The following is a 26,909-nucleotide window of genomic DNA, read 5'->3' as shown; positions in this document are numbered from 1 at the left end:
CGCTAGCTGCTTATCCTTTTTGCCTACCTACGCACATAGCGAGCGAGCTCAGGACGTGGAATTCATAGCGGACACACACACATACACACACACACACACAGAGAGAGAGAGAGAGATACCATCACCACCATCACCATCATCATCATCCTCATGAGCCAAAGATACTGCTACCAAGCTGAGCTGAGGGCGAGCTGTATTGTTTGAGGGCGCGGTGCCAATTCTTTCTGCTATGCCTTGCTCTCTTGGCTATCTAGCCAAGCACTTGCCTCCCCACTCCACCCTCCAACGGTTCCGTTGACCAGAGCATGCCTTTACTTTTTTGCATGAAGCAGGCCGTTCCATTTTCTTTTTTTCTTTTACTGTTCGCTCGGTTGTTTAACCCCTCTGATTTGACGGGGCCGGAAGTTGCAGTTCGATGCCCTCCTCCTCGGCCTTGCGTAGGATGTATTTCTTGACCTGCGCGGTGGATTCCAAGAGCGTTGGTTAGTCTGGATGCGTGGAGGTGTTTGGCGAGCCAGCGAGTGAGATGAGACATACATCAGGCCCCGGCGCCACTTCCAGGGGCAGAAAGCCATCGACATCCTTCTTGTCCGTCTCGGCGCCGGCCTTGAGTAACGCGATTGCCGCGTCACCTTTGGTAAGTTGTCCAGCCATTAGCACTGTTTTTTTTTTTTTTTTTCTCATTCGAAGAGAAGAAAGAAACCAAAGTAGGAGAGGTGAACAAAAAATGGAAGAAAAAAAAAACCTACCGTGCCCCTCGGCCACGGCATGGTGCAGAGGCGTTTGCCCGGCCGAGTCGGTGGCGTTGATGGGACTCCTGTGCTTGATGAGGAGGTTGATCATGGGCACGGAGCCGATGGCGGCGGCGCGGTGCAGCGGGTACTGCCCCCGCTTGTCGCGGACGCGGGTCGAGGCGGCGGGTGTGTGCGATTCCAGTAGCCTCCGCGCAAGGTCCAGGTTGTTTTTGGAGGCGAGGAAGTGGAGGGCCGTCTGTTCAGCAGGGTGAACGGGGTTAGCGGTTCAGACCGTCATGGCGATGATGGCGAGGCCACGATGAAATGAGCGACATTGGATGGAAGGAAGAGAAGGGTGAAGCGAGAGAGATGCCGAGGAGGGAAGGGAAGAGGAGAGAGAGGGCATACCTGGCCGTTGTTATCTGAGAGCCGGCGTTATTAGCCCGTCTGAGATGGAAAACCCATGCCATGGAGCAGAAGAGGGGACGCACTTGTCTGGTTGACGTCGGCACCGCGAGCAAGAAGGATGTCGGCCACCTTGTCGCCATCCTTGATGCTCGCGGCGATCATGAATGGTGTCCAGCCGCTGTCGTCCTGGAGGACATGCATGTCAGATGGCCCGCGTCGGGATGAAACGGGGTTAGGATGCACACCTCTGCATCGGGATCGAACCCCTTCTGGCTGATCAGCAAGCTGACGATCTCTGGGTGGTTGTATGAGACGGCCCAGTGGATGGGCAGCCGCCCGTCGTCGTCCTTGAGTTGGGCGAGTCTCGGGTTGGCCTAGGGGTGTCTGTCAGTTTCTGTCTCGATCCACCGGGCCGGCCAGCCGCCGAGAAGAGGTAGACACCAAAAAGAAGAAAAAAAAAAAAAAAACCGCCGAACAAGCCAGGGCCGTACCTGCAAAAGGGACTCAACAACGGCGACTGAGGGTTGAAGGATTAGTTTTCAAGCCAGGTCGACCTCATCGAAGACGCCCTTACGTTTCCCCTCGCGAGCAGCCTCATGGATGGCGTACTTGTCCGGCTTTGACTTGTTGTCCATGATGGCTACCGTTCTCGAGGTCGATGGTTCCAAGACAAGTGGGTAACAAAACAAAAAAACAACCTGAGGGAGGCCCCGAGAGGATCTTGGGCGATGGTTCCAGTCGAAAGGGTGTTTTGGAGGGGGGAGGGGGGGTTCTGGATGTAAGTGAAGGCTTTCCTGAATTGACCGCGAGCAAGTGAGTGAGTGAGCGAGGCGTGAGGTCTGTGCCGGGATCAGCCCATCCAACGGGTGCTGCAGGGTTCTTCAGGCACTGTGCGGGTCGACTTTTGACAGCCGGACGTGACAAGGGCGGGCAGCCAGTGGGTTGGCACACATATGGCAGGCAGGCAAGCAGCCGCCGCCGCCGCTGCTGCTGCCGCTGGAGGTCCAGGGCCGACGGTGCTGTGGGGCCCTGTGGCTAGTGTGGCCAGGCTCCGGCCACAGCGGTGTGGCCCGGTGCACTTCCTGCCAAGAGGCTTCCGTCAAGCAAGCTGCAAAAAGTGGATCCTCCAACCAAACTCGAGGTGGATCCAGTTTTCTTGCTTCAACCTCGCATCCTAACGCGACCAAGGACGACGTCGATTCCTCCCCCGGGTCCCATCCGCATCGCCCGTTCCAGCCTCGAACCATCTCCCCTCCCCCCCGCGGACCCCCCCCCCCCCCCCGACTCACCACCATCTTTATCTGCCCTGCACCGCCCACCGCCGGAGGAATGACAGAAGTCGCCCCTACCGGCCCCGGGCTCTCACGCCTCGAGGCGCTGGTCCGCGACAACGCGCGCGCCACCCAGTCCATCTTCGCAACCGCCGCCGCTGCTGCCGGCGCCTCCGAACCCTCGGCCCGGAAACGCATCAAGCTCGACCCCGGCCTCGCCTCCGAAGACCCCGACATCACCAAGACGGGCCTCTCCCTCCGCCTCCACGCCGAGTACGCCGATGTCCAGACCCTCCCAGAAGCCATCGCCAAGCGCATGCCCGCCCCGGCCCAGCGCAAGAAGAAGCCCAAGCCCGGCGAGCAACAAGACGCGCCATCCAAGACGGAGGAGCACGCGCGCAAGCTGATCGAGGGGATACCGCCCAGCAAGGCCGCGGGCCCGGCCGGGCCGGGAAGCTCCAGCGCCCTGGTGCTGTCCCGCAACCGGCCACCGGGCCCGGGCGCCGGCGCCGGCGGCAGCGGCAAGACGCCGAACCGCAACGAGCCGGCCAACATGTCGCTTATCCGGAAGCCCGACGGCCTGCTGGCGCAGCCGAAGCCCGAGTGGCACGCGCCGTGGAAGCTGCAGCGCGTCATCAGCGGGCATCTGGGCTGGGTGCGGGCGCTGGCCGTCGAGCCCAACAACCAGTGGTTCGCGTCGGGCGCGGGCGATCGCACCATCAAGATCTGGGACCTGGCGTCGGGCCAGCTGCGCCTGACGCTCACGGGCCACATCTCGACGGTCCGCGGCCTGGCCGTGTCGCCGAGGCACCCGTACATGTTCTCGTGCGGCGAGGACAAGATGGTGAAATGCTGGGATTTGGAAACCAACAAGGTGGTAAGTAATAACACCACGCCTTTTCTCTCTCTCTCTCTCTCTCTCTCTCTCTCTCTCTCTCCGAGCTTAGGAGTGAACTCTTCTCGAAGCTAACATTTTGCCTTCCCCCGCCTAGATCCGCCACTACCACGGCCACCTCTCGGGCGTCTACGCCCTCAAGCTCCACCCCACCCTCGACGTCCTCGTCACCGGCGGCCGCGACGGCGTCGCCCGCGTCTGGGACATGCGCACGCGCAGCAACGTGCACGTTCTCTCGGGCCACACGGGCACCGTCGCCGACCTGGTCTGCCAGGAGGCCGACCCGCAGGTCATCACGGGCAGCCTCGACTCGACGGTGCGCATGTGGGACCTGGCCGCGGGAAAGACCATGGGCGTCCTGACGCACCACAAGAAGGGCGTGCGCGCCGTCGTGACCCACCCCACCGAGTTCACCTTCGCCACGGGCAGCACGGGCAGCATCAAGCAGTGGAAGTGCCCCGAGGGCGCCTTCATGCAGAACTTTGAGGGCCACAACGCCATCATCAACACCCTGGCCGTCAACGACCAGAACGTCCTCTTCTCGGGCGGCGACAACGGGTCCATGAGCTTCTGGGACTGGAAGTCTGGGTACCGCTTCCAGGCGCTCGACACGACGGCCCAGCCGGGCTCGCTGGACGCCGAGGCCGGCCTCATGAGCTCGACGTTTGACATGTCCGGGTCAAGGTTGATATGCGGAGAGGCCGACAAGACAAGTAAGTTGTTGCTCTTTTTTTTTTTTTTTTTTTTTTCCCTCCCTAGGCGAATCCATCGGAAACGCTGACAAAACCGGCGGCAGTCAAAATCTGGAAGGAAGATCCCAACGCCACGCCCGAGACGCATCCCATCGAGTGGAAGCCCACCTTGGCGAGGAGGAAATTCTAAGGTACCTAGCCAGGCGAGAGAAGTCGGAGAGAAGGCAAGGGAGGAGAGTACGCAAAGTGCGTTTGTGCATTTTCTTTTTCGGTTGGGTTCGGGACGGGCGGCGAAGCGGACGGGTCACGGTACAAAAATCTAATCCATCATTCCAAGACGGCGTATCTATCCATGCTTCTTCTTTCCATCCTATTTGTTCCATGATGAAAAAACAGGGGGGGTATCTCTCTGTTCTGTGCTCTATTGATCTCGCCTCCATCTTACAAAACCACGCCCAACGCCTTGATCTCCGGATCATCCCGAAACGCCATCCTCACCTCCTCATCCCCGACCGCCAGCCGCATCTTGCTCGGCCTCTCCGCCTTGTGGCCCTCGAGGTTCACGATGCCCGACCCGGCCAAATCGACCGCCGCCGCGCTGAGCCCGGCAGGCCGAACGTGCTGCGTGCTGTTCTTGGCCCGGACCCATGACGCCGATGCCGACGACGACGACGACGAGAACAACGACGCCGCCGCGCCTCCGAGCTCTCCTCCTCCGTGGCCCGCAGCCGCAGAAACCGCCTTGCGGTCCAGCAGCGCCAACGCCCGATGGCCCTCGCTGTCCGACACCACCGCCGCCACCTTCAGCGCGCGCTGCATCTCGTCGAGCACGTCGCCAAACGTGCTCTCGGCCAGGCCCGTCCGCTGGGTGCGCAGGAGCAGCGCCGCCAGCAGCAGCCGCGACGCGAAGGGCAGCGTGCGGAGGTACTGCTGGAGGGGGTTGGAGGTGGCTTCGGCGATGGCGCGGCGGATCGTGTCGATGGTGACGCGGCCGGAGCGTTTCTTGGGCTTGGGGGTGGGCTTGGCGGAGGACTGCGGCGGCTGCGGCGGCTTGCCGCTCCTTTTGCTGGGGGTGTTGGGCGCGGTGGCGGCGGCGTCGTCGTCGTCGTCGTCGTCGTCGTCGTCCGCGTCCGCATCGGTGGCTTTGGCTCTCGCTTTGGCGGCGGCTTTGGCGTCCGCCTCGGCCAGCTCGACGGCCCGTCGGCAAATGTCGAGCGCCCGGCGCGCGTCGCCGCTGACGGCCGCCACCTTGCGAGCGGCGAACTGCACGGCGTCGGCGTCGACAATGTCTCCCGGCACGCCCTCGAGACGGCTCTGGACGATGCGCATGAGCTGCTCGTGGTTGTACCCGGGAAAGGTGATGCGCGTCAGCCCGAGCCGCGAGCTGATCTTGTTGCTCAGCGTCCGCTCGGGCAGGTCCATGGTGTTGGCCACCGCCAGCACGATGAGCCGGCTGTGCCTCAGCCCGGGCCAGTTGAAAAAGTTGTACATGACCCCCTGGTTCTTGGTCACCAGCTGGTCGAGCTCGTCCATCAGCACCACGCACGGCACGCGGCGCGGGGACGGGTGGCTGAACTCGCGCTCGAGCAGGTCCAGCGCCTGGGCGGGGCTGACGCGCTGGCCCTTGAGCGCCTCCCAGAGGAGGGAATACGACTGGTGCGGATCCGTGATCTTCATGCCGTTGATCTCGACAAAGATGAAGTCGTCGAGCTCGTCGGCGCGGACGGCAGCGTCGAGGCGGGCGACCACCTCGCGCACGGTGGCGGTCTTGCCGGTGCCGGGGGTGCCCGAGATGTAGATGCACGTGCCGGAGCCGTCGGTGATGGCGGCTTCGAGGTGCGAGTAGACGAGGCTGAACTCGGCCTCGCGGCAGGGCAGGCTTGTGGGAACCGAGGCTACGTGCAGCTGGCTGCGGGCGAGCTGGTACGGCGATGCCTGCACGTGCTGCGGCGAGAGCACGCGCGTGGCCAGAGGGGTGAACTCGAGGTGCTTCTTGATGAGGACGCGCCGGTGAGACGAGGGCGTTTCTGGGTGGCCGCCGGGCTGCTGCTTGCGCCTGCTGCCGGGCGTGGTCGCGGCTTGCGTGCGAGGCTTTTTCGGCGTGCGAGGGGCGTCGTCATCGCCGTGCCCACCACCGTCCGCTCCCAGCTTGTAATCGCCGTCTTCGGGCTCGTTTCGCGGCTGTCTGCGCCGGCGGGTGGCCCGCGTGTTCTTGCGGACGAACTCCTGAAGGCTCTCGAGGTCGCCGAACCCCTGGTAGAGGTCTTCCCATGCGAACTCGTCCGTGTAGGTACAGGTTCGTGTGTTACACCCCCTGCGGCAGATGAACACCTTGCCGAACTCGGGCGCCTTCCGCGGCACCTTGCCGCCGGGATACTTCTTGTTGAAGGCGGACTCGGACATGATGCGGGCGGTGCCGTTGATGGTGGCAAGGGGGTTCACATCGAAGGTGGTCGTAATGTAGAGCTCGTTCTGCAGTTCGACGCTGCCGTCAGCCGACGTGCCTGTCAAGAGCAGCACCTGGAGCCCCTTGCGCCGGGCCAACCCACCTCGAGATAGTCGGTCCGCTTCTTGGGGTTTCGGATCTCATTGGCAGACGAAAACCACATAAAGTTGGCCGCCTTGTCGCCATCCTCGTCCACCAGCAAGTCGCAGATTATGCCGACCCAGGCTTCGTGGGAACCCTGGGCCTTGAGCAGCATGGTGTCCCCGAGGCGGCACTCGAAGCGGCCCATGCGGGCGCCGACGATCCTGGGTTCGTTGCTGGCGGCGGCCGTCCGCTTGCGTTGCCTGCCCGTCTCGGCAGTGGACTCGTCGTCGTCGGCGGCGTCATTGGTGGTCTCGTAAATCCATTCCCAGGGATGGTCGTCGGTGCCGAGCTCGTCGTCCGAGTCTTCCCTTGCGACGCCGGGAAGGGGCCGGGGCGTGCGGGTTCGGCGGCCAACGAGGCCGGACATGGCGGCGGAGTGTGGTTGAGGTGGAAGGTGATTCCTTGTGACTGGTAGGGTAGGGAGCGGCTGTGATCGGGTTTGTTCCGAGCGTTCCATACGTAGGTTGAGCTCCTCAAGACGGCAATGCTACGATGCGTAACGACATCGAATGTGACGCGTCTTGGCCGTGACCAGACGCGTCGAGCTAAAGAGGAAAGTGGCTGAGTGGCTGACTGGCCCCTGTCCCAACGACCGACAACGGGAATGCAAGCCACAGTGGATCTCTTGCGCCACCGTACGAGTGGGTCTGTGGACGGCCCGGCCCATACGTATAGTATAGTTAGTACTATACATCACACCTAGCCCTTCTTGAAGATTGCAACGATCTCGGAAGATCGCCGCCGAAGCCAAAACTGGTTTGGAACTTTCATCTTTGACAGCAATCAGATCCACTGATGACCGGTGTTCTTCTCCTGGTTACCCAGAGCGCGAGATTATGACGGGTTCTCAAGAGTGTCACAACCAAAGGGTGGGGGTGTAGAAAACCGCCCCCCTCTCCCATCATCGTCAGCCATGTAAATCGCTTATTGCGGAGTCACTTTGTAGTCGCTTGGAAGAGGCGAGACTTCACACTAGGAGCAGGAGTGGCTGTTGAAACACCATCTCCCAACAAATTGGTTTCAAGCCAGGCAGGTCAAAATGCAAGAAATCGGCAGATGCCATGTGTATAGACGGCTGAGCCAAAAGTTTCAAGTATATACAAGAATGCGTCCACCTCCGCTTGTCAACACCATCCCCTTTTGTTCTTTTTTTTTTTCAATTCATCCCTTAAGGCACGCACTGCGAGTACCACTCGTTCTGCGCCTTGCAAGTGCCCTGGGCGCACGTCGTCGGGCCGGTATATCCGTTGCCGCCGCACTGGCCCCAGAGCGGAGCGCCGCTGCCGCCGCCGTTGCCGCCGCCGTTGCCACCGCCGTTGGTCGGCTGCGAGCCGCCGGCCGAGGTCGTCGGCGTGGGCTGGTTGCCGCCGCCATTGTTGCCGCCGCCACCGCCGGCGGGGCAGGTGATGGGCCTCGGGCCGGGGATCTCGTACGGCCGGCCGTTGTTGGTGGACCGGCCGGCGGCGTCGTAGATGTTGACCACGATGCCCGGGTGGTTGGCCGGGTAGGCGCCGGGGAAGGACACAAAGTCGGAGCCGGCGAAGCTGCCGGAGCCCGTGACCTCGATCTGGGCGCACTCCATGTAGAACTGGGCGCCGCCGGGGAAGGCGGCCGAGTGGAGCGCCAGGAGCTCGACGCGCATGAGGTACTGGCCGGGCGCGATGCACTGCGGCATGGTGAAGTAGTGCCAGCCGTTGTTGTTGATCATCTCGTCGACGGCCCAGACGCCGTTCTCAAGGCCCTTCTCGGCGATCTTGAACCACTTGAGGCCGTTGGGCGAGGCGGTGGCGGCGTTGTCCACCTTGGCGAGGTAGACGGAAATAGGACCTGCAGAGGGGCTGCGTTAGCAGGGAGGATCGTGACTTTGCTTGCCATCCTTGTCCGTCTTGTTTACCACCAAGAACAGACAACGGCGACAAACAAAAAGAACAAAAGAGGCCGCCTACCCTTGTGCGACTTGGCGATCGGGTTATCCGGGTCGTTGGGGCCCGAGGGGCCGCCGATCTCGTGCTGCCACCAAGCGCCGACGGTGGCACCGGCGGGAACCCTGATGATGGTGTTGTCGCGCAGCTGGATGTTGGTGTTGCAGGCAAAGTCCGGGTGGTTGACGTTCTCGATCGGGTAGTTGCTCCAGGGGGCGCGCACGCCCTTGAGCTGGCCCTGGTCGACGCCGTTGACCGACACGCGCTGGAAGATGGCGTGGCCGCTGACGGCCGTCGCCAGCGCGACGAGCGAGAAAGCCTTCATCTTGGTGGGAGTCGAGCGTTTTGTCAGCCTCGGGGAGGTCAGAGAGAGGAGAGCAGAGCCGCTGGTCCTATCCTATCCTCTTTCCCTCCCTTCTTCGAGGCCGAGGACGGCGGCGTTTATGTAGTCCTGCCCAAGGCTGCCCCCCCTCCCCTCTCTCCCTTCCCCCTATCGACACTCCGGAGCCAGCATGCCATCGTTGGTGGATTTACAACCTCCGGCTTCGCGGTGCTCGGGAGTTGCCCCAAAAAGGAAGCGGAAGAAGCCTCCATGGCCGAACGGAGCTTGGCGCGCCCATGCGCCGCGGCATGCCGCCGTCCGGGGGGACGGACGTTGCGGCCCCCCATTCCTCAATCTCTGGATGGTCATGCCGCAATGCCGCCCCCCCTCGGTCCCACATCTCCCAGCGCAACGCAACGCCCCAACGGCCTGGGGGGTTCCCCAGACTTCTCTCGTCTTCGCAACCCGGTTTTCGGTCTGCTGGCGAGATTGGAGCGGGTGACACCTCGTCCCCACCGGCATGGCACGGCGACGACTGACGACGCCAAACCTTGACGACCTCTGCGACCGGCTTTCCTGGCATCCCTGCTGCGCTATGCCACCACCCCCCCTAAGCACGGCCTCGGTCCGAACTCCGAGCGCTGGCGTCGTTGCAAGCGCGCACGCACACGGCTCCGGCGTGGCGGTTCCGACGGCTTGTCTTGATGTGTGATCCGTCCTCCCCGGCTGCTTTTCTGGGAAGATCTGGGGATCACCACCTGCTTGGCCTGCCATCCTCCTTTCTTGGTGTCTGGGGGATCATCTGCTTGGCGGCGTTTCCCAGGTTAGTGCAAAGGCGCCGTTGGACCAAGATCGAAACGCAGCCGCTAAGCTTCGCCATCCCGCTAGCTACCTTGCACCATATTACATGGTGTAGGGCGAGCCGGATCCGACCCAACAACGGCTTCCACCTGAGCGGCGTTGGACCCAATGTCGATAAAGAATATATAATTATACATACACTGTCAGCAGGTAGGGCCGAAAACAAGGGTCACGATGCCAACGAGAAGGCCGAGAGATAATAGCGTTATACAACGGGCTTTCTACGTGCCGCCATCAAAGCAATATTAATATAGCGACTTCATCTGAAACTTGACTCCTGCGAGAACGCAGCTCTTGGTAAATCTGGTGGTGGATGTCAGGAGCACGGCACAGGATGCCTAGCCGTACAACGTGGTATGTAGGTAACCTTGCGTTGAGAGCGTCGCCCACGGAGCAGGCCAGAAGGACGGTGGATTTCCAGATACGTCAGCAAGACCGAAGATCGACAACGAAGAGGAGGGGGGGGGGGGGGGGAGGATTCTTTTTCGTGCCTCTGTAGAGAAGCCAATTGCAGCCTGACTCAGATCGCCGGGGAAGACGGTACGGTACATATTATAGGACGTGATGGTCATTAATTGCAAACGCGGAACGAGGCGCCCGACAGCGGAACATCATGCACGGGGGCCAAGTCAACACAAGGATGGACTTTGACGTTGCGCCCCATCCCACCGTTTGCCAGCTTGATCTGCCGGGTGAGCCGGAGAGGGAGGGGGGCCAACCTGCTCTTCTCGGGGTCACCTCGCTCTCTCCAGAGGTAGGCCCGACAACCACTCGTACACGAGCACCAGGCCAGAGCCATAGTCAACTGTTTTGTTATTATAACTGCGTACGGGGTTGTTTGCCACGCTGGAGCCCACTCTGACAACAACAATACAAAGAACGAGTTATACACAAAAAAGAAACCAAAAAAAAAAAAAAAAACCCCAAACAAAACGACAATAGGGCTCGCCCCCGGGGGCTGGCCGAGACAGCCGGGCCCCCCTGAATGAAGAACCAGCGGCCGTCGATCCCCGAAAACAGCCCTGTCAAAAGACCCTGCCCATTCCCATTTCCATCCTCCTTCCTTACACCAGCCCCGCCCGCGCCTCGTGATCCCGGTGGGTGATGTCGTTCATGATGCCCAACCCCATTCGGCCTCTCTTCTGTCATGCACGCCGCTGTTGCCTCCATCCGTGATACATGCCACGCTCACTACTCCGTCCCATTCCAGGTGGAACCCCCATGTGCCATCAGAAAAAAAAAATCCCAGCGCTCCAGTGATGCTGTTTTTGTTTTCCCCGCGGACTCCTCATTACATGTCTGTGTACCGAACTGCCAATATAATGTCGAAAAACCAAGATGGTGCCCAACCCTTTCCCAAGCACGACGTAGCCCCGCCCCGAGCCCCCAGCCCACATAGTATACACAATCCCAACTCATTAATATTCCGGCTACCGTCATCATGGCGTGCATCTTCTGTCCTCCCTTCCCCGCGAAACACATAAAGGTTTAAGCCCTCCTGGAGCGGGTGGCCGAGCCGTTGGTCTTGACGCCCGTGGCCTTGGCATCGGTGGCCGTCGCATAGCCGTGGGCGTTGGCCTCGAGACCGTGGATCGGGTCCGGAAGGGGAGCCTGGCTCATGCGGCGCACAGCCTTGCGGCTGCTCGGGCGCTTGCCATCCTTCTTATAGGTGGCAAAGTAGAACGAGATGAAGAGGAGCAGGTACGAGCTGAGGATGACGATGCCCGAGACGGCCGCGAACTCCTCGCCGGCGCACTTGCCCGAGTTGGGGAGCCACGGCCAGTAGGTCGAGGTGAAGTAGGTCCACGAGGCGAAGTAGACGAAGCCTGTGCCAAGGGAGATGCATGGTTAGCGCCGGGCCGGGCGATGGTGCGGTGAGAAGTGGGGCGCGTGGGAACGCGTGTGGTGGGTGGGGCGCAACACGTACCGAGATCAATAATGAACTGGATGATCTGAAGACGGGTGATCCACTCCTTCCACCAGATCTTGATGCCGCGGGCGCTCTGGAAGTAGTACCAGTACATGACGACGTGGACCATGAGGTTGAGCGAGATGACGACCCACGACACCGAGGTCGAGCCGATCAGCTGAGTGTAGCAGAGCAGGGCCGTCGCGCCGTGGTGGTAGCAGTGGAGGAAGGTGAGGGGCTTCTTCTTGAGGAAGAGGAAGCAGGTATCCAGCAGCTCGAGATACTTGGTGAGATAGTTGAGCTGCAGCGCGCCGGTCGCCGTCAGCATGGGGCTTTGCCCTCGAAGGAGCGCGGAACACGACGGGGGCCACTCACATAGTAGAGGACGACCAGGGGCTGGGTCCAACCGCCCTCGGCCTCGCAGATGGCGTGGAAGATGCCATGGCGCACAACGGTGGGCAGGATCTGCTCGACGAAGAGGGCCAGCAGGATGGCGCTGATGGCGGTGAGGTAGAAGTTGTGGATCAGGAAGAAGGTGCGCAGCTTGAAGGGCTCGCGGTTGCGCATCACTTCCCTCCCGCCCAGGATCACGATGTAGTAGAAGACGATGAAGATGCCCGCCTCCTTGAGGGTCGACATGGGCGTGGCGCCGGGCACGAACCGGAACTCCTCGGCCGGGTAGCCGACGACCTTCTCGAAGGCCTTGCTGAAGATGGGCCAGAGGTGGACGCCGAAGGGCCGGTCCAGCGTCGGGACCGGCAGGTTCTCGAGCAGAGAGGCCATGGTTGCGATCTGGAGGAGGGGTGCGGGACGCGTCAGCGCGGGAGTCGGTGTGAGATGACAGAGGACGGCGGCGGGGAGCGGTAACGGGGCGGTTTGCCGGCGACGAGCGCGCAAGCGTGACGCGCAAGGCAAAGAAGATACTGACCTAGAGATGCAAGATCTGATGGATCCGCGACAATGGGAGATAGGATTAAAGGTGGTCAGACGCAATCTTGTCCTGAATCACCTGGTAGGCAATGCAGAAAAGAAAGAGGCCGGGTCCAAATGGGGAAACGGGAGCGGCCCCCAAGAAAAAGAAGCGAAGAAGGAAAGAAGAAAAAGAAGAAGGCCCGCGGCAGCAACACACCCTCGCAGCCAGGAAGAAAAAAAAAAACCGAGGACTCGGACTCGAGGAGAGAGGTGTCGACGGGAAGGAATGTGTGTGGACAGCGAAGATGTTCAACGGGGGGAAGGATGGCGGAGGGATGGACGAGTAAAAGGCCAAATATTTTCAGCAGGTCCAGACCCAGGTCCCAAAAAGGAGAACATGCCCCAGGAGAAGGCCCAGCAATCGCGGCTGCCCCGAGCGTGCCTAGCCACAACAAGACTTGGCTTTCATTTCCTGGATGCTGCATGTGAAGCCCCGTCGTGGCCAATCAATCGCTGGGTGCGGCACCACCCGATCTGACCCCACAGCCCTTCCCCGGGCCTCGGGATCTTCCTTTGCCCGTTGCTAATAGGTGGCTTATGTTTTTTTTGTTGTCTTTTTTTTTTTTTTTTCGCATCCTGTTGACATGCTGATCTTGGGTGTCATCTGGGAAGCCAGACGGACTTCGGGCTTAAGCATCAAGGTCAAACGGAAGCCCGCCGCCAAGTGCAGCCGGGCGGGTTCCAGAACGCCTCTCATTAGTTAGTGTGCACCGTAGGTAGGACACACAGGTTCATGCAGGCCGCTGTTTTTTTTCTGCTTTTCCACACGGGGGGAGCGCAGGGCGATCCACCGAGTCAGCATTCCAGTCTCGGCTCAGCCCCTTTCTTTTGACCTGCCTGCTTTGCCCGGGGCGGCCGTATGGATTCTTCAGCCGATCAAACCCACACCTGCAGACCACATGCGTTGGACAAGAAGGTGTCGGCTCGGCCTTACACGTGTATTTTTAACGACTAAGGGGTAGGTGGCTCCAATGACAACCCGACCTTGCTCCTCGCGACGACCCGTGCACGCCTGCACGCAAAGACTGGAGACTGGACCCCGAACTCGGTAGAAGCTTTTTTGGCGGGGTTGTCGGTGAAGGTTGGACAAATCTCGTTGCGAAGTCCACAGGCCCGGAGGCTGATGTCATGGGGCACCGGGCTCGGGCTCCGCGGACCCCAGAGACGTGGGACACAAGAACCTCCACCACATACAGTACTACATACATACCAGCAACGCCGGGCTTGTTGGTCTCGATCGGCCCAGCTGGACACAATTGTGTCTCGTGTGTCTTTGTTGCAAGCATGGCGAGTCTCGGTCCATTGTTTTCTACCATGACGCCCATGCGGGATGGCACACGTCTCTCCTGTGTCCGGTGAGCAGAGTTAGTACGTACTTGGGCTTGGACGTATCAAGCCCGCCTGCACGGCCGTTGAGATGGGCGAGCAACAAAGCCGCACCCCCCATGGGTAGGTATGTATAGTATGTAGATCGTCAACCCTCGATGTTCCGCGTGTGTGCATCGTCTTGGAGTGCATCTCGACTCTGACACAGGGCGCGTCTGAAACAAGACATGATTGCTTGCTGCACGAGGAACCGCGTTTGCTTTTTGGGACCCATGGCGCATTGCCCGACGTGGAATCGACGCCTCCACCCACCCCGGAGAGACCGGCTGGCGCACCAGCCACAAGGGGCATCGGATGCCAAGACTGAGTGCCACAGGACATGCGCCATGAGCCACATCTCCGACGGTCCCAAAAACAGAGAGAATCTCATTGGCGGGGCACACGCAACTAACCGAGTTTGGAGGCTCCCATAGCCGAAAGATGGTTCGATGCTCATAACCGTAACGCTGCAAAGCATCATCACCAAACCCACCAGTTGCGATCATTTCCTGCCGCTGCGCGATCAAATCAAAAGCTCTCCCGCCAAAGCTCCGCCGCCGCCAATCGCCCAACCTCCCGTTCCGGCTTGGGATCCCAGATTTTCTCCTCCTCGCAGACGATAACAGAGACAAAGCAACCCCCAAAAATTTTCTCAAAAATGTCGGCCTCCCTGCTCCGTGTCGCTGCCCGCCGCCCCTCCGGCCTCCTCCGTGCTGTTGCCCGGCCCCAGCCCGTGGTCGCTCGCGCCGCCGTCGCCGCCCCGAGCTTCAGCACTTCGGCCCGCCTGCGTTCCGAGCACCAAGAGGAGACCTTTGAGGAGTTCTCGGCCCGGTGAGTCGCCCTCCTCCATGCTTCGGCGCCCCGTTGTTGCCCTTGCATCGAGCCCAAAGATCAGAGCTTTTGCCGAGCTCCGCTGTTGAGCTTCGAAATCCCGGACTTCATGACGTGACCCGTCCAGCCCCCCCTCCTTATCTCGTAACGCACAACATACCCGGAACCCCGATACGTTCCACGGCGCAATGGCTGACGCTGGGTCACTCGAATAGCTACGAGAAGGAGTTCGACAGCGTCCAGGATGTCTTTGAGCTCCAGGTATGTTGCCGTCCACCCTTCCCCTCCCCCCGCCCGACATCGCCACGAGATGCATCTACGCCAAGTTGCCGCCCTCCCAGCCAGGTTCCCCGCGCTAACCGTCTCTTTCTTAACGCTATCAGCGCAACCTGAACAACGCCTTCGCCTACGATCTCGTCCCCTCCCCCGCCGTCCTGTCGGCTGCCCTCCGCGCCGCCCGGAGAGTCAACGACTTCCCCACCGCCGTCCGCATCTTTGAGGGTATGAATGACCCCCCTCCCCCCCCCCCCTCTCTCTCCTTTCTCCCCCCTCCCGGCGAATCCCCTCTGCATGGACTTTCTTTATCATTATCATCATCATCATCCCTCGCCGCTGGTCATAACAAGCCAGCGCTATTTTCTGCCATCATCCTCACCATCATCATCATTATCGACCTTGTCGTTCCCTTCGCTGACACGTGGACAACAGGCATCAAGGCCAAGGTCGAGAACAAGACCCAATACGAGCAGTACCTCGAGGAGCTCAAGCCTCTGCGCGAGGAGCTCGGCATTGCGCTCAAGGAGGAGCTGTACCCGGAGGAGAGCAAGTAAACCAAAAATAGCACACACGCAAAGCGCTGCTTCTCTCCATGTTTCGTTGTTTATCCGCCCCCGATCTGCTACCCCGGAGGGGGGAGGAGGGGCGGGAAAGGGAATCCACCACCGTTACCCGTTGAGATGGGAGGGACGCCGAGACATATGCTGAATATGTATCCATGTCCCACTACCTACCTGCCGAACCTAACCTAGACATTTTTTTCTGTCTTCTGACTTGCGGGCCAAGATGACGGAGTCGTCCCTAGAGGTGGTGAATTTAAAAAAAAAAACCGGAGTGAAGCATGGTGATATGGCATGGGGCAGAGGAGGACGACAAAAAACAAGGGGGTGGTTACGTAAAGACAGCGCTTCTTGGATGCTATGACATGACGTGGTGTTGTTGAGCCGAGGTGATGGACCTGAAGAGCTGTTGCATCATTCACTCTTTGCGTCTCTCTGTCTCTGCCCTATTTCCCAGAGATCCCATGGGGTAATATGTAACAGCCGCCGTTGCTCTGTCCCCGCGGTGTCGCGCCGAACGAGGATCGCCCCCGTTCCCTGATCCCACGTAGCGATCCACAACGGTTGGCAGAGAAGGACCCGACACATACATCTCATTGACGTGAACCGCAGTCCACCATGCTATCATCTATGTACGCGCACGGTAAGTCATGCCCGCGTCCATCCATTGTCCCCGGCGCTGGATAACCGGCATTGAAAGTACGCCCTGCCTGTGTGTATACAGACCTGCCAGAACCGCTACCCATGCAAAAGACGCAGCCAGCCAGCCAACCACCCAGCCGTTCCATCTCGCTGGCGTGGCGGGACCCCATCCGATCCAAGCTCCCTCGACAGAAACAAACCCTAGAGATTCCCGTCGATCGAAAAGGTATGCGGCTCCCATCTCCCGCAATGCGGCCTTGGCCTGCCCGCCGATCTATTATTTACAATTCTCCCTGCCCCTCCCTATTGCCCGCTCAGCTCTGCGAACCCGCAGCAGCCGCCGCCGTTTTCCGACCTCTCCTAGCCCTTGTGGCACCGGTGATGGCCTGGCCGAGGTTCTTGATGGCACGTGCCTGTTTCCTCGTCGTCGTCGTCGTCGTCGTCGTCGCCGCCGCCGCTCGCGGCCTCCTAGTCCCGGAGGTGGCCCCAACGACCGCCGGTGCCGCCCGTGGGCGAGAAGTACGTCATTCCCGGCACGGGCCCGCTTCCGTTCCCGCCGGCGCCGGCGGCGCCGTACCCGGGCCCTTCGGAGCTGAGCAGCGGCGCGGGGCTCGTGCCGCGGCTCGGGCCTGCGGCGCCGGCGGCGCCGATGGCGCGCGACGGGCGGGGCTCATCATGGCCGTCGGCCGCGGGCTGCGGGGCACGCTGCCCTGCCGCGTCTCGCGGCGCGTGTTCTTGACGAACCGGAGCTCCTCCTTGGCGCGGTCGAGCTCGCGCTCGCGGTTCTCGAGGATGGCGTGCAGCTCGTCGATGCGGCGGTTCGCCTCGGCGGCCTCGGTGCTGGCGTGGATCTGGTGGATGCGCAGCAGGTTCTCGCTCGCGCGGCGCTCGAGCTCGGCGGCGCGGGCCTGGAGGGCCTTGTTCTCGTTCTGGAGCTCCGTGTGGGCGTTGGAGGCGTCCTGGTAGGCCCTGCGGCTGTAGTCGAGCTCGTTCTGCAGGCTCTGCACCTTCTTTTCCAGCTTGTCGACGGTGGCGAGCTTGGCGACGTCGGGGTTGGAGGAGCTGGCGAGGACCTTGTTGCTTTCGGCGAGCTTGGTCTCGAGGTCCTTGATTTTTTGCTTGAGCGGCTCGACCTCGGCGGTTTGGGCCTCGAGGCGCTGGAGGGCCTCCTGGCACTGCTTTTCGAAGACGCCGCGATCCTTGAGAGCCTCCATGTACTTGGGCTGGAGGGTTTGGACGGTGGTCTCAAAGGACCGAAGCTGAGACTCGAGGGTCGAGCAGTGCTCGCGGGTCTTGGCCTCGATGGCGGTGCTGTTGGCGAGCCGAGCTTCGAGGTCGGCGATCTTGTCGGACAGCCGCTCGAGATGCTCCACCGACACCTCGACCACCTGGGAGGCCGTGGTGCGCGTCTCGACGCCGTGCTTCTCGAGGGTCCGCTTCAGCAGGTCGCTCATGCGGGCCGGCGTGGCGTTCCGCGACGGCGGCTGAGAATCCAGAATCCTCGGGCGCTTGGGTATCGCCTCGTCCAGGGTATCCTGCAAAGCAGTTGTTAGCGAGGCCCGTCCGTGGCCGTAATCCTGCACCGCCGCTAGGGATAGGGCCCTACCAGAGGCCGCTTCCGAGTCGCCAGAGAGATCTCGCCCTCCGTTTGGAGCGCTTGGTCCAGAGCCTGGGAAGCTTGCGGGCGCTCTTGGGAGTTCTGAGAGTTCAGCCAGATCTCAAAGATGTCGTCGGGCAGAGGATGTGGCTCCCATTCCAGGACCCCTTCCGGGCCGTCCATGTTCCTCAAGAAGCTCGCAAAGATCTTGGCCGCGTGGTGCGGCTCGATGTGGTGGCGGCGCTCGGGGTTCCTCAGGTACTCGATCGCCGTCGCGGTGGCCAGGTTCAGCGCATTCCTCCTCTCCAGGTCGTCCAGGTTCGGCTCCTGCTCGGCGAGCTGGTGGTCGATGTGGTCCAGCGAGTACGTGGCGACCAGGGAGAGCACGATGAGCCCCGTCGACGGGTATCGGAGCGTTCCGGGCAGGTCCACCGACCGCGCGACGCGGTCAAAGGCGATAACAGCATCGACGCTACCAACGTGGGACAAGTCCTGGCCCGCGGTCGCCAGGATCACCGAGGTGCCTTCGGCCGGCTGAGGCAACGAATCCTCCGTGAGGATGTGGTAGTGGCATTCGGCCCTCGATACGACAGCCTCGAGGTGGTCGAAAACGCGCCCGGGCTGCGAGATGATGAGGAGGCGAATGTTCATATCCCAGAGACTGCCCAAGAGCTCGTGGATAAACAAAAACTTGCTGTTGGAGTTGGTCGCGTGCTTCATCATCTCCTCCTTGTCCAGCTCCGGAAGGTCCGCGTCGTAGGCCGGCAGATCGCAGAGATTCAGGAGCCGCTCAAAGACGGTATCGAGCTTCGCCACAAGCGAAGGCTCCGGAACGCTGGAGCAGGATGTCGCAAACACGTCTCCAAACTTCATCAGCGTCGTCTTGTTCTCCTTGATGGTCTCGAGGTAGGTGTGGCGGGTGTTGGCGGCCATGGGCAGTGTGACGGTAATGCGGCGGTCCTCGACGGCTTCGTCCAGAGGGCTCTGCTCGGCTTCGGCGACGACGGGGCCGGCATCGTCGGCTCCGAGGATTTGGTCGTCGGCGGTCGAGATGGGATCCACCGACGTCGTCAGGTCCGCCGGCGCGACGGTGGCCGGGCCCTCGTAGTCCATGCCTTCGTGGCCGACGGTCGGATCCCCGGGATGCACGTCCTCCGCAGGCGAAGTCAGCACCAGGGGCGGGTGCTCGGGAGCGGCAGACACCTCGAGATGCTCGGCGATGCTGCCCCCCACAGATGGAAGCAGGGCCGACGGGGCGACGAGGGTCGGCGGCTCATGATGCGCAGGCTCGTTGGCCGCCGAGGACGGGCCAAAGATTTCTTCATGCAGCTCGCGTATCATTTCGACCGCCGACTTGCGCGGCGTCTCTTCTGGGGTCGGGTCCATCTCGTGGTGATTGATGCGGAGCGACGTCTCGGAAACGACGTCTTGGGAGCTGGGCGGGCTAGGCTCGACGACTTGGGTGAGGAAACCCGAGATGCTGCCGAGGGACGGGACCTTCTGAGCAAGCTGCGATTCGGTACCCGACTGGGCCGCGCTGGCCGTGAGAAGATCGACCGTGGGGTGGCTCTCGGGCCGGCTGGTCTGAGACTCGTGAAGGTGGTAGACGGGCTGCGTCAGGAAGCCTCCGCTGGGCTCGCCGCTTTCGAGAAAGCTGTGACCGCTCGGTTGATGCTCCGGGACCTGGAACTCCACGGACACAAAGGGTGTTATTTCTTGGGCGACGCCCGACTGGTCTGGGAGCCGACTGAAGGAGGGCCCGAAGGGTCTGAAGTCGAAGCCGGGCTCCTCTAGCTGACGTGGCGGAACGTCCAGCTCGGAGCGGCTCGTCTGCGCGTCCGCGATGATGGCCGACTGCGTGGCCGACGGAGTCGTCCAGTGGGAGCGCAGCGAGTCGAGATAGCCCTGCGAGTCGGGAATGGTTCTTTGGCTGTGGTCGCTACCGGCCGTCGACGTGATGCCGTTCGCCTGCGAAGTGACAGACCCTGCCTGAGACTCTGCGCCTGACTGTGACGAGGCGACGGCGTGATACTCGGACGGGTCAAAGTCCGGGCGGGATGTGATCTCGAGCACTATCGTCGAGGTCTTGCGGGCCTGAGAGATCCGGGACGAAGAGGCAAACGTCCAGCTCGGTGAGCTGTCGCTGTCGGTCGAGGTGTATCCCGAATCGACGGAATTCCGGGATTTCTTGGGCCTGGTTGGCTTGTCGTCGTCGTCGTCGTCGTTGCTGGCTTCGGATCCGGAAGCCGCCAAACTCCTCCGGCGCTTGAATCTCAAGTTCGGGGGCAGCACCGGCTGGCTGTCGGTCTCGTTGCTGGGCTGGGAGCTCGCGGCGTGAAGGGCCTGGCGGCGACGCTTCTCGGCTTCCCAATCGGCAATGGCAGCTTCGGTGACGTTCTCGGCGGGTTCCTACGGCCGAAGCGCACACGAGGCGGGCGGGTCAGCGCGTTGGAACAGCAGCGCCAAAAGCGAACTTTGTAAGAACCAGAAAAAGAAGGGGAGGCTCCTCCTCACCCAAGTCGGGTCGAAACTCTGGCCGGTGACGGGGTCGTCGGCCCAATCCACGCGGTAGTATAGCTTCCCGTCGTCGAACTTCTCGTCGATGATGTCGCGGATCGCGTAGAGAACGTCGTCCTGGAGGGGGGTCGGGTCCCGGGTCTTTCGCTTCGGCGCGGCCGATTTGCGACGTTGTTTTGGTCTGAGCTGGACGTCGGAAGCGACGGGCTTCTTAGTCATTGAAGCTTTGTTCTTGCGCTGCTTTTTCTCGTGCTGCGCTCGGGTGGAGGGGTGCTGCCGTGGTCCCACGTCGACGGCAAGGTCGCAGCGGTGTTGTTGTCGCTGCGATGTGTCGCGCACCTTGTAAGGCGTCGACTTTCCCTTTGCAGCTGGACTCGCCGGAGACAAGTGGGTCCGTCGCCCCACGCCCGGCACGCCTCGCATCATCCCGGCCCAAAGGGCTCGCCCTGATTGGCCAGCCTCGCAGGAATCTCTTTGCTGTGTGGTCGATGGTTGCCTGTGTGGGTTCCCTAGAAATCGTCAGCCTCGTTCAGAGGGTCGCCCCTCTCGACTTTGTTGGGTTCAGGGTTGGTGGTTTGACTTTGATCTTGCAAACTTGACAGTTTGAGCACAGAGGAGTGATCTTTGAGGGAAACTCCCGTCTGGTGGCTTGTCCAGAGAATCCCATGTAGAGCAGCAAGGCTACTTGGGTACTTGCCTGGAGGAGGAGACGAAGTAGGTAGGCGAAGAAGGGAAAAAAGTGAGGAAGCAGAAGACGGAGATATGCTTTCAAGTCGAGTAAAAAAACGAAAAAAAAAAGTTCGCTCAAGAGTCAAACAATAGAGCGAGCGACTGTAATCGTGAAACTCTTATAATAGGTAAGGTAGGTAGCCAGGGCCACCGCAATCACCTCGGCGACGTTCTATTCGTCGGCTGTACAATGGGAACCGGGCTGTAGGCAATAATAAGGACCTAAAGCAGGAGGTTATTTTGTGAGACAGAGCAAATCCTCCACATCCCCTACCTATTGTTGTCACCGAGAGGGATGGAAGAAAATCCCAAAACACACGAGGGTTCCGATGTTCCATGGTACGATCGTGGATGGTGTCCATCTCAGCCATGGCTGCCAGGCTACAAACTTTAAGCTAAAGCACCGGCCTAGGCACCAGCCGTCCCATGCAACGCCTCAGCCGTTCGCACCCAGCTTGGACGCACCAAAGAGAAGAGAGATTCGCATGTGCCATTTTCTGAACCTTCATACCCCCTGTGTCACTCTTCTGGAACCCTTCTGCTTGGATACGGTACCTTAGCTTTGCGCTCCAAGAGAGTCCAACCCTTCATGAGGAAAACACGCCGAATGATCCTCAAGGTCGAATGTTTCCTATGCCTTGGTTCATCGATCGCAACCGAGAAGCCTCAGGCAGGTATACACACAGCCGACAAGAGCTGTAGACACTCCTTCATCACGATGACGGCACTGTGCTTGATACGTCCTCGAATATTGTGTCCGGCATGCCTCTGCTTGCTATTCGATCTTCAAACAGTTCGAGCTAGTACACAGCAGCGTCCACCACCCGACCTCGTGCAACAAAACCAACCGCAACAAAGCCACTCCATGCATGAACCGGGGCAAACCAACGCTCGCCTGTCCAACAAGAAAATGCAAGAGACAGAGAGATGGAAAATGCTCACAGCCCACGCGGCAACAAAAGAAGAGACGAGCAAAAAAAGAAAACCAAAACCAACCAAGCCACCAACAAACAAAAGCAATCAAACCACCCAGCTTCACCTCCCTTTTTCATCCCCACCCTTGGCTCTCCCCGTGTCATAATCTTTTTTTTCGTCACGTGCTGCCTCCCAAACCGTCATGGCCGTCATTGTGTGTGTGTGTGTGTGTGTCCAAACGTCCGATCCCAAACCCAAGAAGAAGCCACCCCATCTCCGCAACCATAAGCTACCGGCTCACAGCCATTAACCATACGTCTTCACCCCCTCCCTGCCTGCTGCCCCTTTACGCCGCAAGCGCCTCCCTCGGCTCCCCCTTCGGCACGGGCGTCCGAGACGTCGGGGCCTCCTCGGCCTTGTCGACCATCTCGAAACGGAACCCCCGGGTCCGGGCGTGGTAGGCCGTCGGGGAGGGCAGCGTAAGCTCCGGGGCGTCCGCCAGCATCTTCTGCATCACCGGCGAGGCCGGCTTGACGAAGCGCGGGCTCACGACGGGGATCGAGGGGACGTAGGTCGAGACCGAGGCCGTGTCGCCGGTGGCGGTGTCGGCCACCGAGAAGACGGACGGCGCCGTGATGGTGCTCTCGTGCTCGTCGTGATCCACACTGCCCACCGAGCTCAGCCGGCGGAACAGCATCTCGGACTGCTCCCGCGCCAGCTTCCTCAGCCGCTCCGCAGGGTCCTTGTGGTAGGTAAGACGGAGCACGTTAGCCAGGTAGTCACACAGGCAGTCCGTCGGGGCCCACCGGATGCCGTGCACACATACCCATTCGGACTGGGGAGGGACGCCTTCGGCCGCTGGCAGATGCTCGTCGTCCCACCCCTCCTCCTGGGGCTCGCCCTCCCCCTTCCAACCGCGGTGCGACTTGGGCCTCCGGACGGGGGCGGGGGTCACGGGCAGGCTGGGGCGCTCGTCCGAGGTGGGGAAGTCGGTGACGCGCGAGCTACGGCGCGTGATCACCGGGGGCAGCTCGTTCTCGTCGTCGGGCATGCCCTTGAGCCGCGCCTGCTGCTGCTGCTGGTGGCGCAGGTACCACGGCATGTGCCGCTCGATGTAGCGGCTGATCTCGGGCACGTCGTCCCAGGCGTTGGTGCGAGGGAACGCGGACCACCCGTCCTTGCCGGACACGTGCGAGACCGGGCTGATGGGCGTGCGCGGGCGGCTCAGCGTCTCGCCGCCAACAGTGGAGGACGCGCTCGACATGCTCGGCTCGTGGAACGCGGCTGGTTCGCCAGAAGAAGGAGCGCTAGAAGGACCAGGAAGAGCAGCAGGAGCAGCAGCAGAGGGGGCCGTCGGCTCGGCCGCGGGAGGGGCCGGCCGGGCCGGGGTCCCAAACACCCGCGTCGGCCGCGACTGCTGGCGTTCCCAAGGGAAGATGGGCTTCGGCCTGTCATGGTGCTGGCTGTGCTCCTGCGAGACGAACGGGCTCGTGTCCGATGACATGGCGTAATGCTTGTTGGGGAAGTTGACGGCTTCTCCCCTGGAGTTGGCCGGCGGCGCTTGCCTGTTGCGGGTGATTAGTTTACTTGCTTCCCGGCGAGAGAGAGAGAGAGAGGGAGAAAAAAAAAAAAAGGGTCCGAGAGACTCACCGCTGAGCATCCCAGCTTCCCTGCTCACCAACCGGCACAACATAGTTGACGGTTGGCTGGAATTCGCCCTTGACGAAGTACTGCACGATGCTGGGAGCCGAAGCCTTGGTCCCGTTCGCCGTCTGGAGCCATCACGTATCAGCATCACCCGCCGCCAACGTTTCGTGGACCACAACGCAAGCAAGCGAGACGTACCTGAACCCGATAATGCCGGTCGTACACGGCCCACCAGCGGGCCACCATCTGGTAGAAGGGCGAATTGCTCGTCGTCACCTCGCGCCCCTGCATCCAGGGCTTCTCGGCGCCGATAAAGTGCACCATGTTGATCTTGGACTGGTAGTGCGTGTACGCCGGCACATACTGGTAGTGCGCGGACGGCGTGACGTTGTAGGTGAAGCTGAGGCGGTGGTACTTGTCACCAAAGTAGATGTTCAAAAGACCCTGATCAGCGCCGTCGAACGAGATGCCGCCCTGAGCCATGGCCAGCAGGGCGTGGTAGTCGCCCAGGTTGGGGGTCAGGACCATGACGCCCGTGTTGAAGAGGTCGGGCCAGCCGATGTCGGGGGCCGCAGCGAAAGGGTGGGGAAGGTCAAAGAGCTCATCGGGGGCGCGGTAGGCCACCACGTCGGCATCCACGTAGACGATCCTGCGGAACTGGGTCTGCTTCCAGAGGTTGATCTTGGTGAAGGCGGAGCGCAGGTCCCGGCGGTTCATGAGGTCCAGGTTGGCCGGGTGGGGGTTTTCGATGCGGGGGACGGGAATGACATAGTCGTAGACGGTCTGGCCGAGGGTCAGCGTTTCTCTCGTCTCGTGGCGCGACATGGGACGAAGGTCAGCCATCTTACCCGGAGCTGGTCGATGACCTCGGCGGAGACCGAGTCCGTGGTGACCAAGCAGGCCAGCTTCCTGGTGGTGCCGGCATCGCGGAGGGAGTGCGCGAGCACAAGGGCGCCTTAGAGAGGCTCTCGTGTCAGCAGCCGTCATGATGCAGGGCTCATGTGAAGGCATCGCCAAGGGGAGGATGCTCGTGTCCATGCTTACCAGGAAGATAGGTGTCTGTCAACAGGAGCTAAAGCCCAGACGTTCGTCTTAGCATCGGGCTACTCGGTTGTTCTTCAAGGGAGGGGTGGTAGGATGATGACCAGGATGCCCGGCTGACGACGGCGAAAAGCGCGTCATGACACCAGACCGGCCGGAGGCCGAGCGGGAATCCGGCATCTGGAAGCCTTGAAAATCGGGGTGAACTCACGGTGGCGTAAACCTCCTCGGGCTTTGTTTCGGTCATGGTGAAGCGCAACGACTCGTCACTCGGGGTACCCAGGTCCAGAGGTTGAGAGGAAGTCTAGGAACGGAGAAGGGGGGACGAGGATCTTGTGTGCAGCACACGATGCACACCAGAAAGCCGTGTTGTCTGCGAAATGAGACAAAGTTTCGCTGCGCGCTTGGAGGGGACTCGTGGGAAATGGAATGAGACCCGGGATCAAGCAAAAAACAGTGCGAGAAAAAAACAAAATGAAACCCGATGGGAGGGGGGAAACGTGCAGCCCGCTGTTGGAAGGCTCGGGGAGGCAAGAAAAGCGCTGAGGAGTCCTCTAGCGTTGCTCCTCCAGGCGGTGGCGACTGGCTGGAACCAAGGCACGTTGGTGGCGAACGAAGAAGAATGGAGAGAAGCTTGGAAGGGCGCGCGGCCTGGGTCAAGAAGATATGCCTTTTTTTTTCTCAGCGTGAGGGATCCCGGCCCGCCTGCTATCAATATTTAGACCTAACGCTGCTATCAAAGAAGTTGGGTAGTTATCGCTTGACGCGGTCGCCGAGCACCTAGATCACGGTGCGATGGAGACCATGTCCAGTTGGGTTGACGACGGGACGGGAGGAGGTTGGGAACCCGGAATGGAGGTTGGGATAGGTACAGCCCTTTTGCGCGCTTGCCACGGGCAGCATCAAGCACTGGACCATCAGACGATAGCAACCTTGGAACGGCGGGAAGAGCCGGCGAATGGACAGTGCCTGATGGGCTGGGCGGAGGGGCAGAGAGGGGCCACCCAGGGACGCGACGCCTTTCGACAAGACGACGAACCTCGACGGCCTAGAACCATGACGGCCATGTCAAGCCGGCAACCGGCAAGGCTCCAAGCGAGCAAACACCTACACAGTAATTACCAACCAACCGGACCTGAAGCGGGACATGAGAGAGATGCATGGTGCATTTCGTGCACTGGGCTGACGCGACTTGAGGTGTGTCCCGTCCATATGCAGGACCGTTAAAGCTCGCGGCTCGTAACTGGATAGGTAGTGGCTGTTGTGTAGCTCGCAGCTCGAATTTCTCCCGCTTGGACGCTTGAAGCTCTGAAAATCTCGTGTTTTCGCGTAACACACCATGTCGCATGCATTCTGCATCGTGGGCCTGCAGCTTTGAGAGATTGGGCGATAACTATCGTTGGGGGTGGATTTTCCATGGACAAGCATTGGGATCCTGGGACGGGATCCTTGCTGACGGCGAGATGGATTGAAGCCCAATGGATGCCAAGGCTCAAGAGATGTCGGGTCCGGGATCCATTGTTCTCCACCCGATTGAACCCGGATGATGGGTTGCAAGTGATGAGCCTCAAAAAAGAAGAAAAAAATAGGAAATAAAAAAAAGACGAAAAAAAAACACACCAGCACACCGTTTGTGTTCGAGGCAACCCTCCCTCCCTCTCCTACCTTTCTCCCCCTTGAAGCCCCGGGGGGTTTTGAGGAGACCGATCGGCGGCTCGAGCTGCCCGTCGAGGAACGAGAATCGTCAGACTCGGGTATTCTTGCTCTCGCCACCCCGTCCGCGCCGATCTTCAACACAACTTCCCCCCCCCCCCAACCGGATGGGGACTGTTTCAAGTGAGACAAAACCCAACGGCTTGGGCGCCCGAGCAACGCAACGCGAACCCAAAAAGCACAACCTGCCCAACCGGGATAGGGGAATCGGCGAAATTTCCCAGGGACAAGCCAGCCCAAGTGGGGACCCGGCAGAGCGCTCGCCCGCGTCAAGGCCAAGCTCCGTCCAGTCGACTAGCGCGGCCGAGTTCGCGAAAGGCACCCGGTTGCGGTTGATGCGATGGAAGGGGTGCGAGTGTGTCATCGCAACGACCAACCTCATCCCGCCGATGCATACGCTAATACCGAGCAGGTAGCTTTGCGGCTGAGCATTCCCCGCCGAGAGCCCCGCGCAGACAGAGGAATGGATGGATGGATGGATGGATGGACGGATGGAGGCT

At 60.9% G+C, this 26,909-nt stretch overlaps 9 protein-coding genes across 9 annotated transcripts; 3 read left to right on the top strand and 6 right to left on the bottom strand.

Moving 5' to 3' along the window:
* Positions 1–375: 375 nt before the first annotated feature.
* VTJ83DRAFT_5924 (uncharacterized protein) lies at positions 376–1,777 on the bottom strand (the record flags this gene model as incomplete). The annotated part of the gene is made up of 8 exons (XM_071012578.1): positions 376–456; positions 538–632; positions 750–990; positions 1,143–1,156; positions 1,226–1,328; positions 1,388–1,516; positions 1,634–1,659; positions 1,717–1,777. The coding sequence occupies 8 exons, from the start codon at positions 1,775–1,777 to the stop codon at positions 376–378; spliced, it is 750 nt and encodes a 249-aa protein (XP_070865299.1).
* Positions 1,778–2,471: 694 nt separating this feature from the next.
* VTJ83DRAFT_5923 (uncharacterized protein) lies at positions 2,472–4,190 on the top strand (the record flags this gene model as incomplete). The annotated part of the gene is made up of 3 exons (XM_071012577.1): positions 2,472–3,290; positions 3,406–4,021; positions 4,105–4,190. The coding sequence occupies 3 exons, from the start codon at positions 2,472–2,474 to the stop codon at positions 4,188–4,190; spliced, it is 1,521 nt and encodes a 506-aa protein (XP_070865298.1).
* Positions 4,191–4,441: 251 nt separating this feature from the next.
* On the bottom strand, positions 4,442–6,957 carry VTJ83DRAFT_5922 (uncharacterized protein; the record flags this gene model as incomplete). The annotated part of the gene is made up of 2 exons (XM_071012576.1): positions 4,442–6,472; positions 6,550–6,957. 2 exons carry the CDS (start codon positions 6,955–6,957, stop codon positions 4,442–4,444), a joined length of 2,439 nt encoding a protein of 812 aa, XP_070865297.1.
* Positions 6,958–7,758: 801 nt separating this feature from the next.
* On the bottom strand, positions 7,759–8,837 carry VTJ83DRAFT_5921 (uncharacterized protein; the record flags this gene model as incomplete). The annotated part of the gene is made up of 2 exons (XM_071012575.1): positions 7,759–8,417; positions 8,537–8,837. The coding sequence occupies 2 exons, from the start codon at positions 8,835–8,837 to the stop codon at positions 7,759–7,761; spliced, it is 960 nt and encodes a 319-aa protein (XP_070865296.1).
* A 701-nt stretch (positions 8,838–9,538) lies between these two features.
* Positions 9,539–9,750, top strand: VTJ83DRAFT_5920 (uncharacterized protein; the record flags this gene model as incomplete). The annotated part of the gene is made up of 2 exons (XM_071012574.1): positions 9,539–9,657; positions 9,723–9,750. 2 exons carry the CDS (start codon positions 9,539–9,541, stop codon positions 9,748–9,750), a joined length of 147 nt encoding a protein of 48 aa, XP_070865295.1.
* A 1,433-nt stretch (positions 9,751–11,183) lies between these two features.
* On the bottom strand, positions 11,184–12,387 carry VTJ83DRAFT_5919 (uncharacterized protein; the record flags this gene model as incomplete). The annotated part of the gene is made up of 3 exons (XM_071012572.1): positions 11,184–11,521; positions 11,623–11,905; positions 11,980–12,387. 3 exons carry the CDS (start codon positions 12,385–12,387, stop codon positions 11,184–11,186), a joined length of 1,029 nt encoding a protein of 342 aa, XP_070865294.1.
* Positions 12,388–14,599: 2,212 nt separating this feature from the next.
* On the top strand, positions 14,600–15,602 carry VTJ83DRAFT_5918 (uncharacterized protein; the record flags this gene model as incomplete). Its single annotated transcript, XM_071012571.1, has 4 exons — positions 14,600–14,772; positions 14,988–15,033; positions 15,156–15,273; positions 15,481–15,602. 4 exons carry the CDS (start codon positions 14,600–14,602, stop codon positions 15,600–15,602), a joined length of 459 nt encoding a protein of 152 aa, XP_070865293.1.
* Positions 15,603–16,774: 1,172 nt separating this feature from the next.
* VTJ83DRAFT_5917 (uncharacterized protein) lies at positions 16,775–20,583 on the bottom strand (the record flags this gene model as incomplete). Its single annotated transcript, XM_071012570.1, has 3 exons — positions 16,775–17,785; positions 17,857–20,256; positions 20,362–20,583. 3 exons carry the CDS (start codon positions 20,581–20,583, stop codon positions 16,775–16,777), a joined length of 3,633 nt encoding a protein of 1,210 aa, XP_070865292.1.
* A 1,771-nt stretch (positions 20,584–22,354) lies between these two features.
* VTJ83DRAFT_5916 (uncharacterized protein) lies at positions 22,355–24,943 on the bottom strand (the record flags this gene model as incomplete). The annotated part of the gene is made up of 6 exons (XM_071012569.1): positions 22,355–23,573; positions 23,659–23,780; positions 23,854–24,438; positions 24,504–24,610; positions 24,700–24,727; positions 24,908–24,943. 6 exons carry the CDS (start codon positions 24,941–24,943, stop codon positions 22,355–22,357), a joined length of 2,097 nt encoding a protein of 698 aa, XP_070865291.1.
* Positions 24,944–26,909: the final 1,966 nt, after the last annotated feature.

This window comes from Remersonia thermophila, chromosome 5 (assembly GCF_042764415.1).
Source record: "Remersonia thermophila strain ATCC 22073 chromosome 5, whole genome shotgun sequence".
NCBI lineage: Eukaryota > Fungi > Ascomycota > Sordariomycetes > Sordariales > Chaetomiaceae > Remersonia > Remersonia thermophila.
This window is presented reverse-complemented; position numbering and strand designations above follow the sequence as displayed.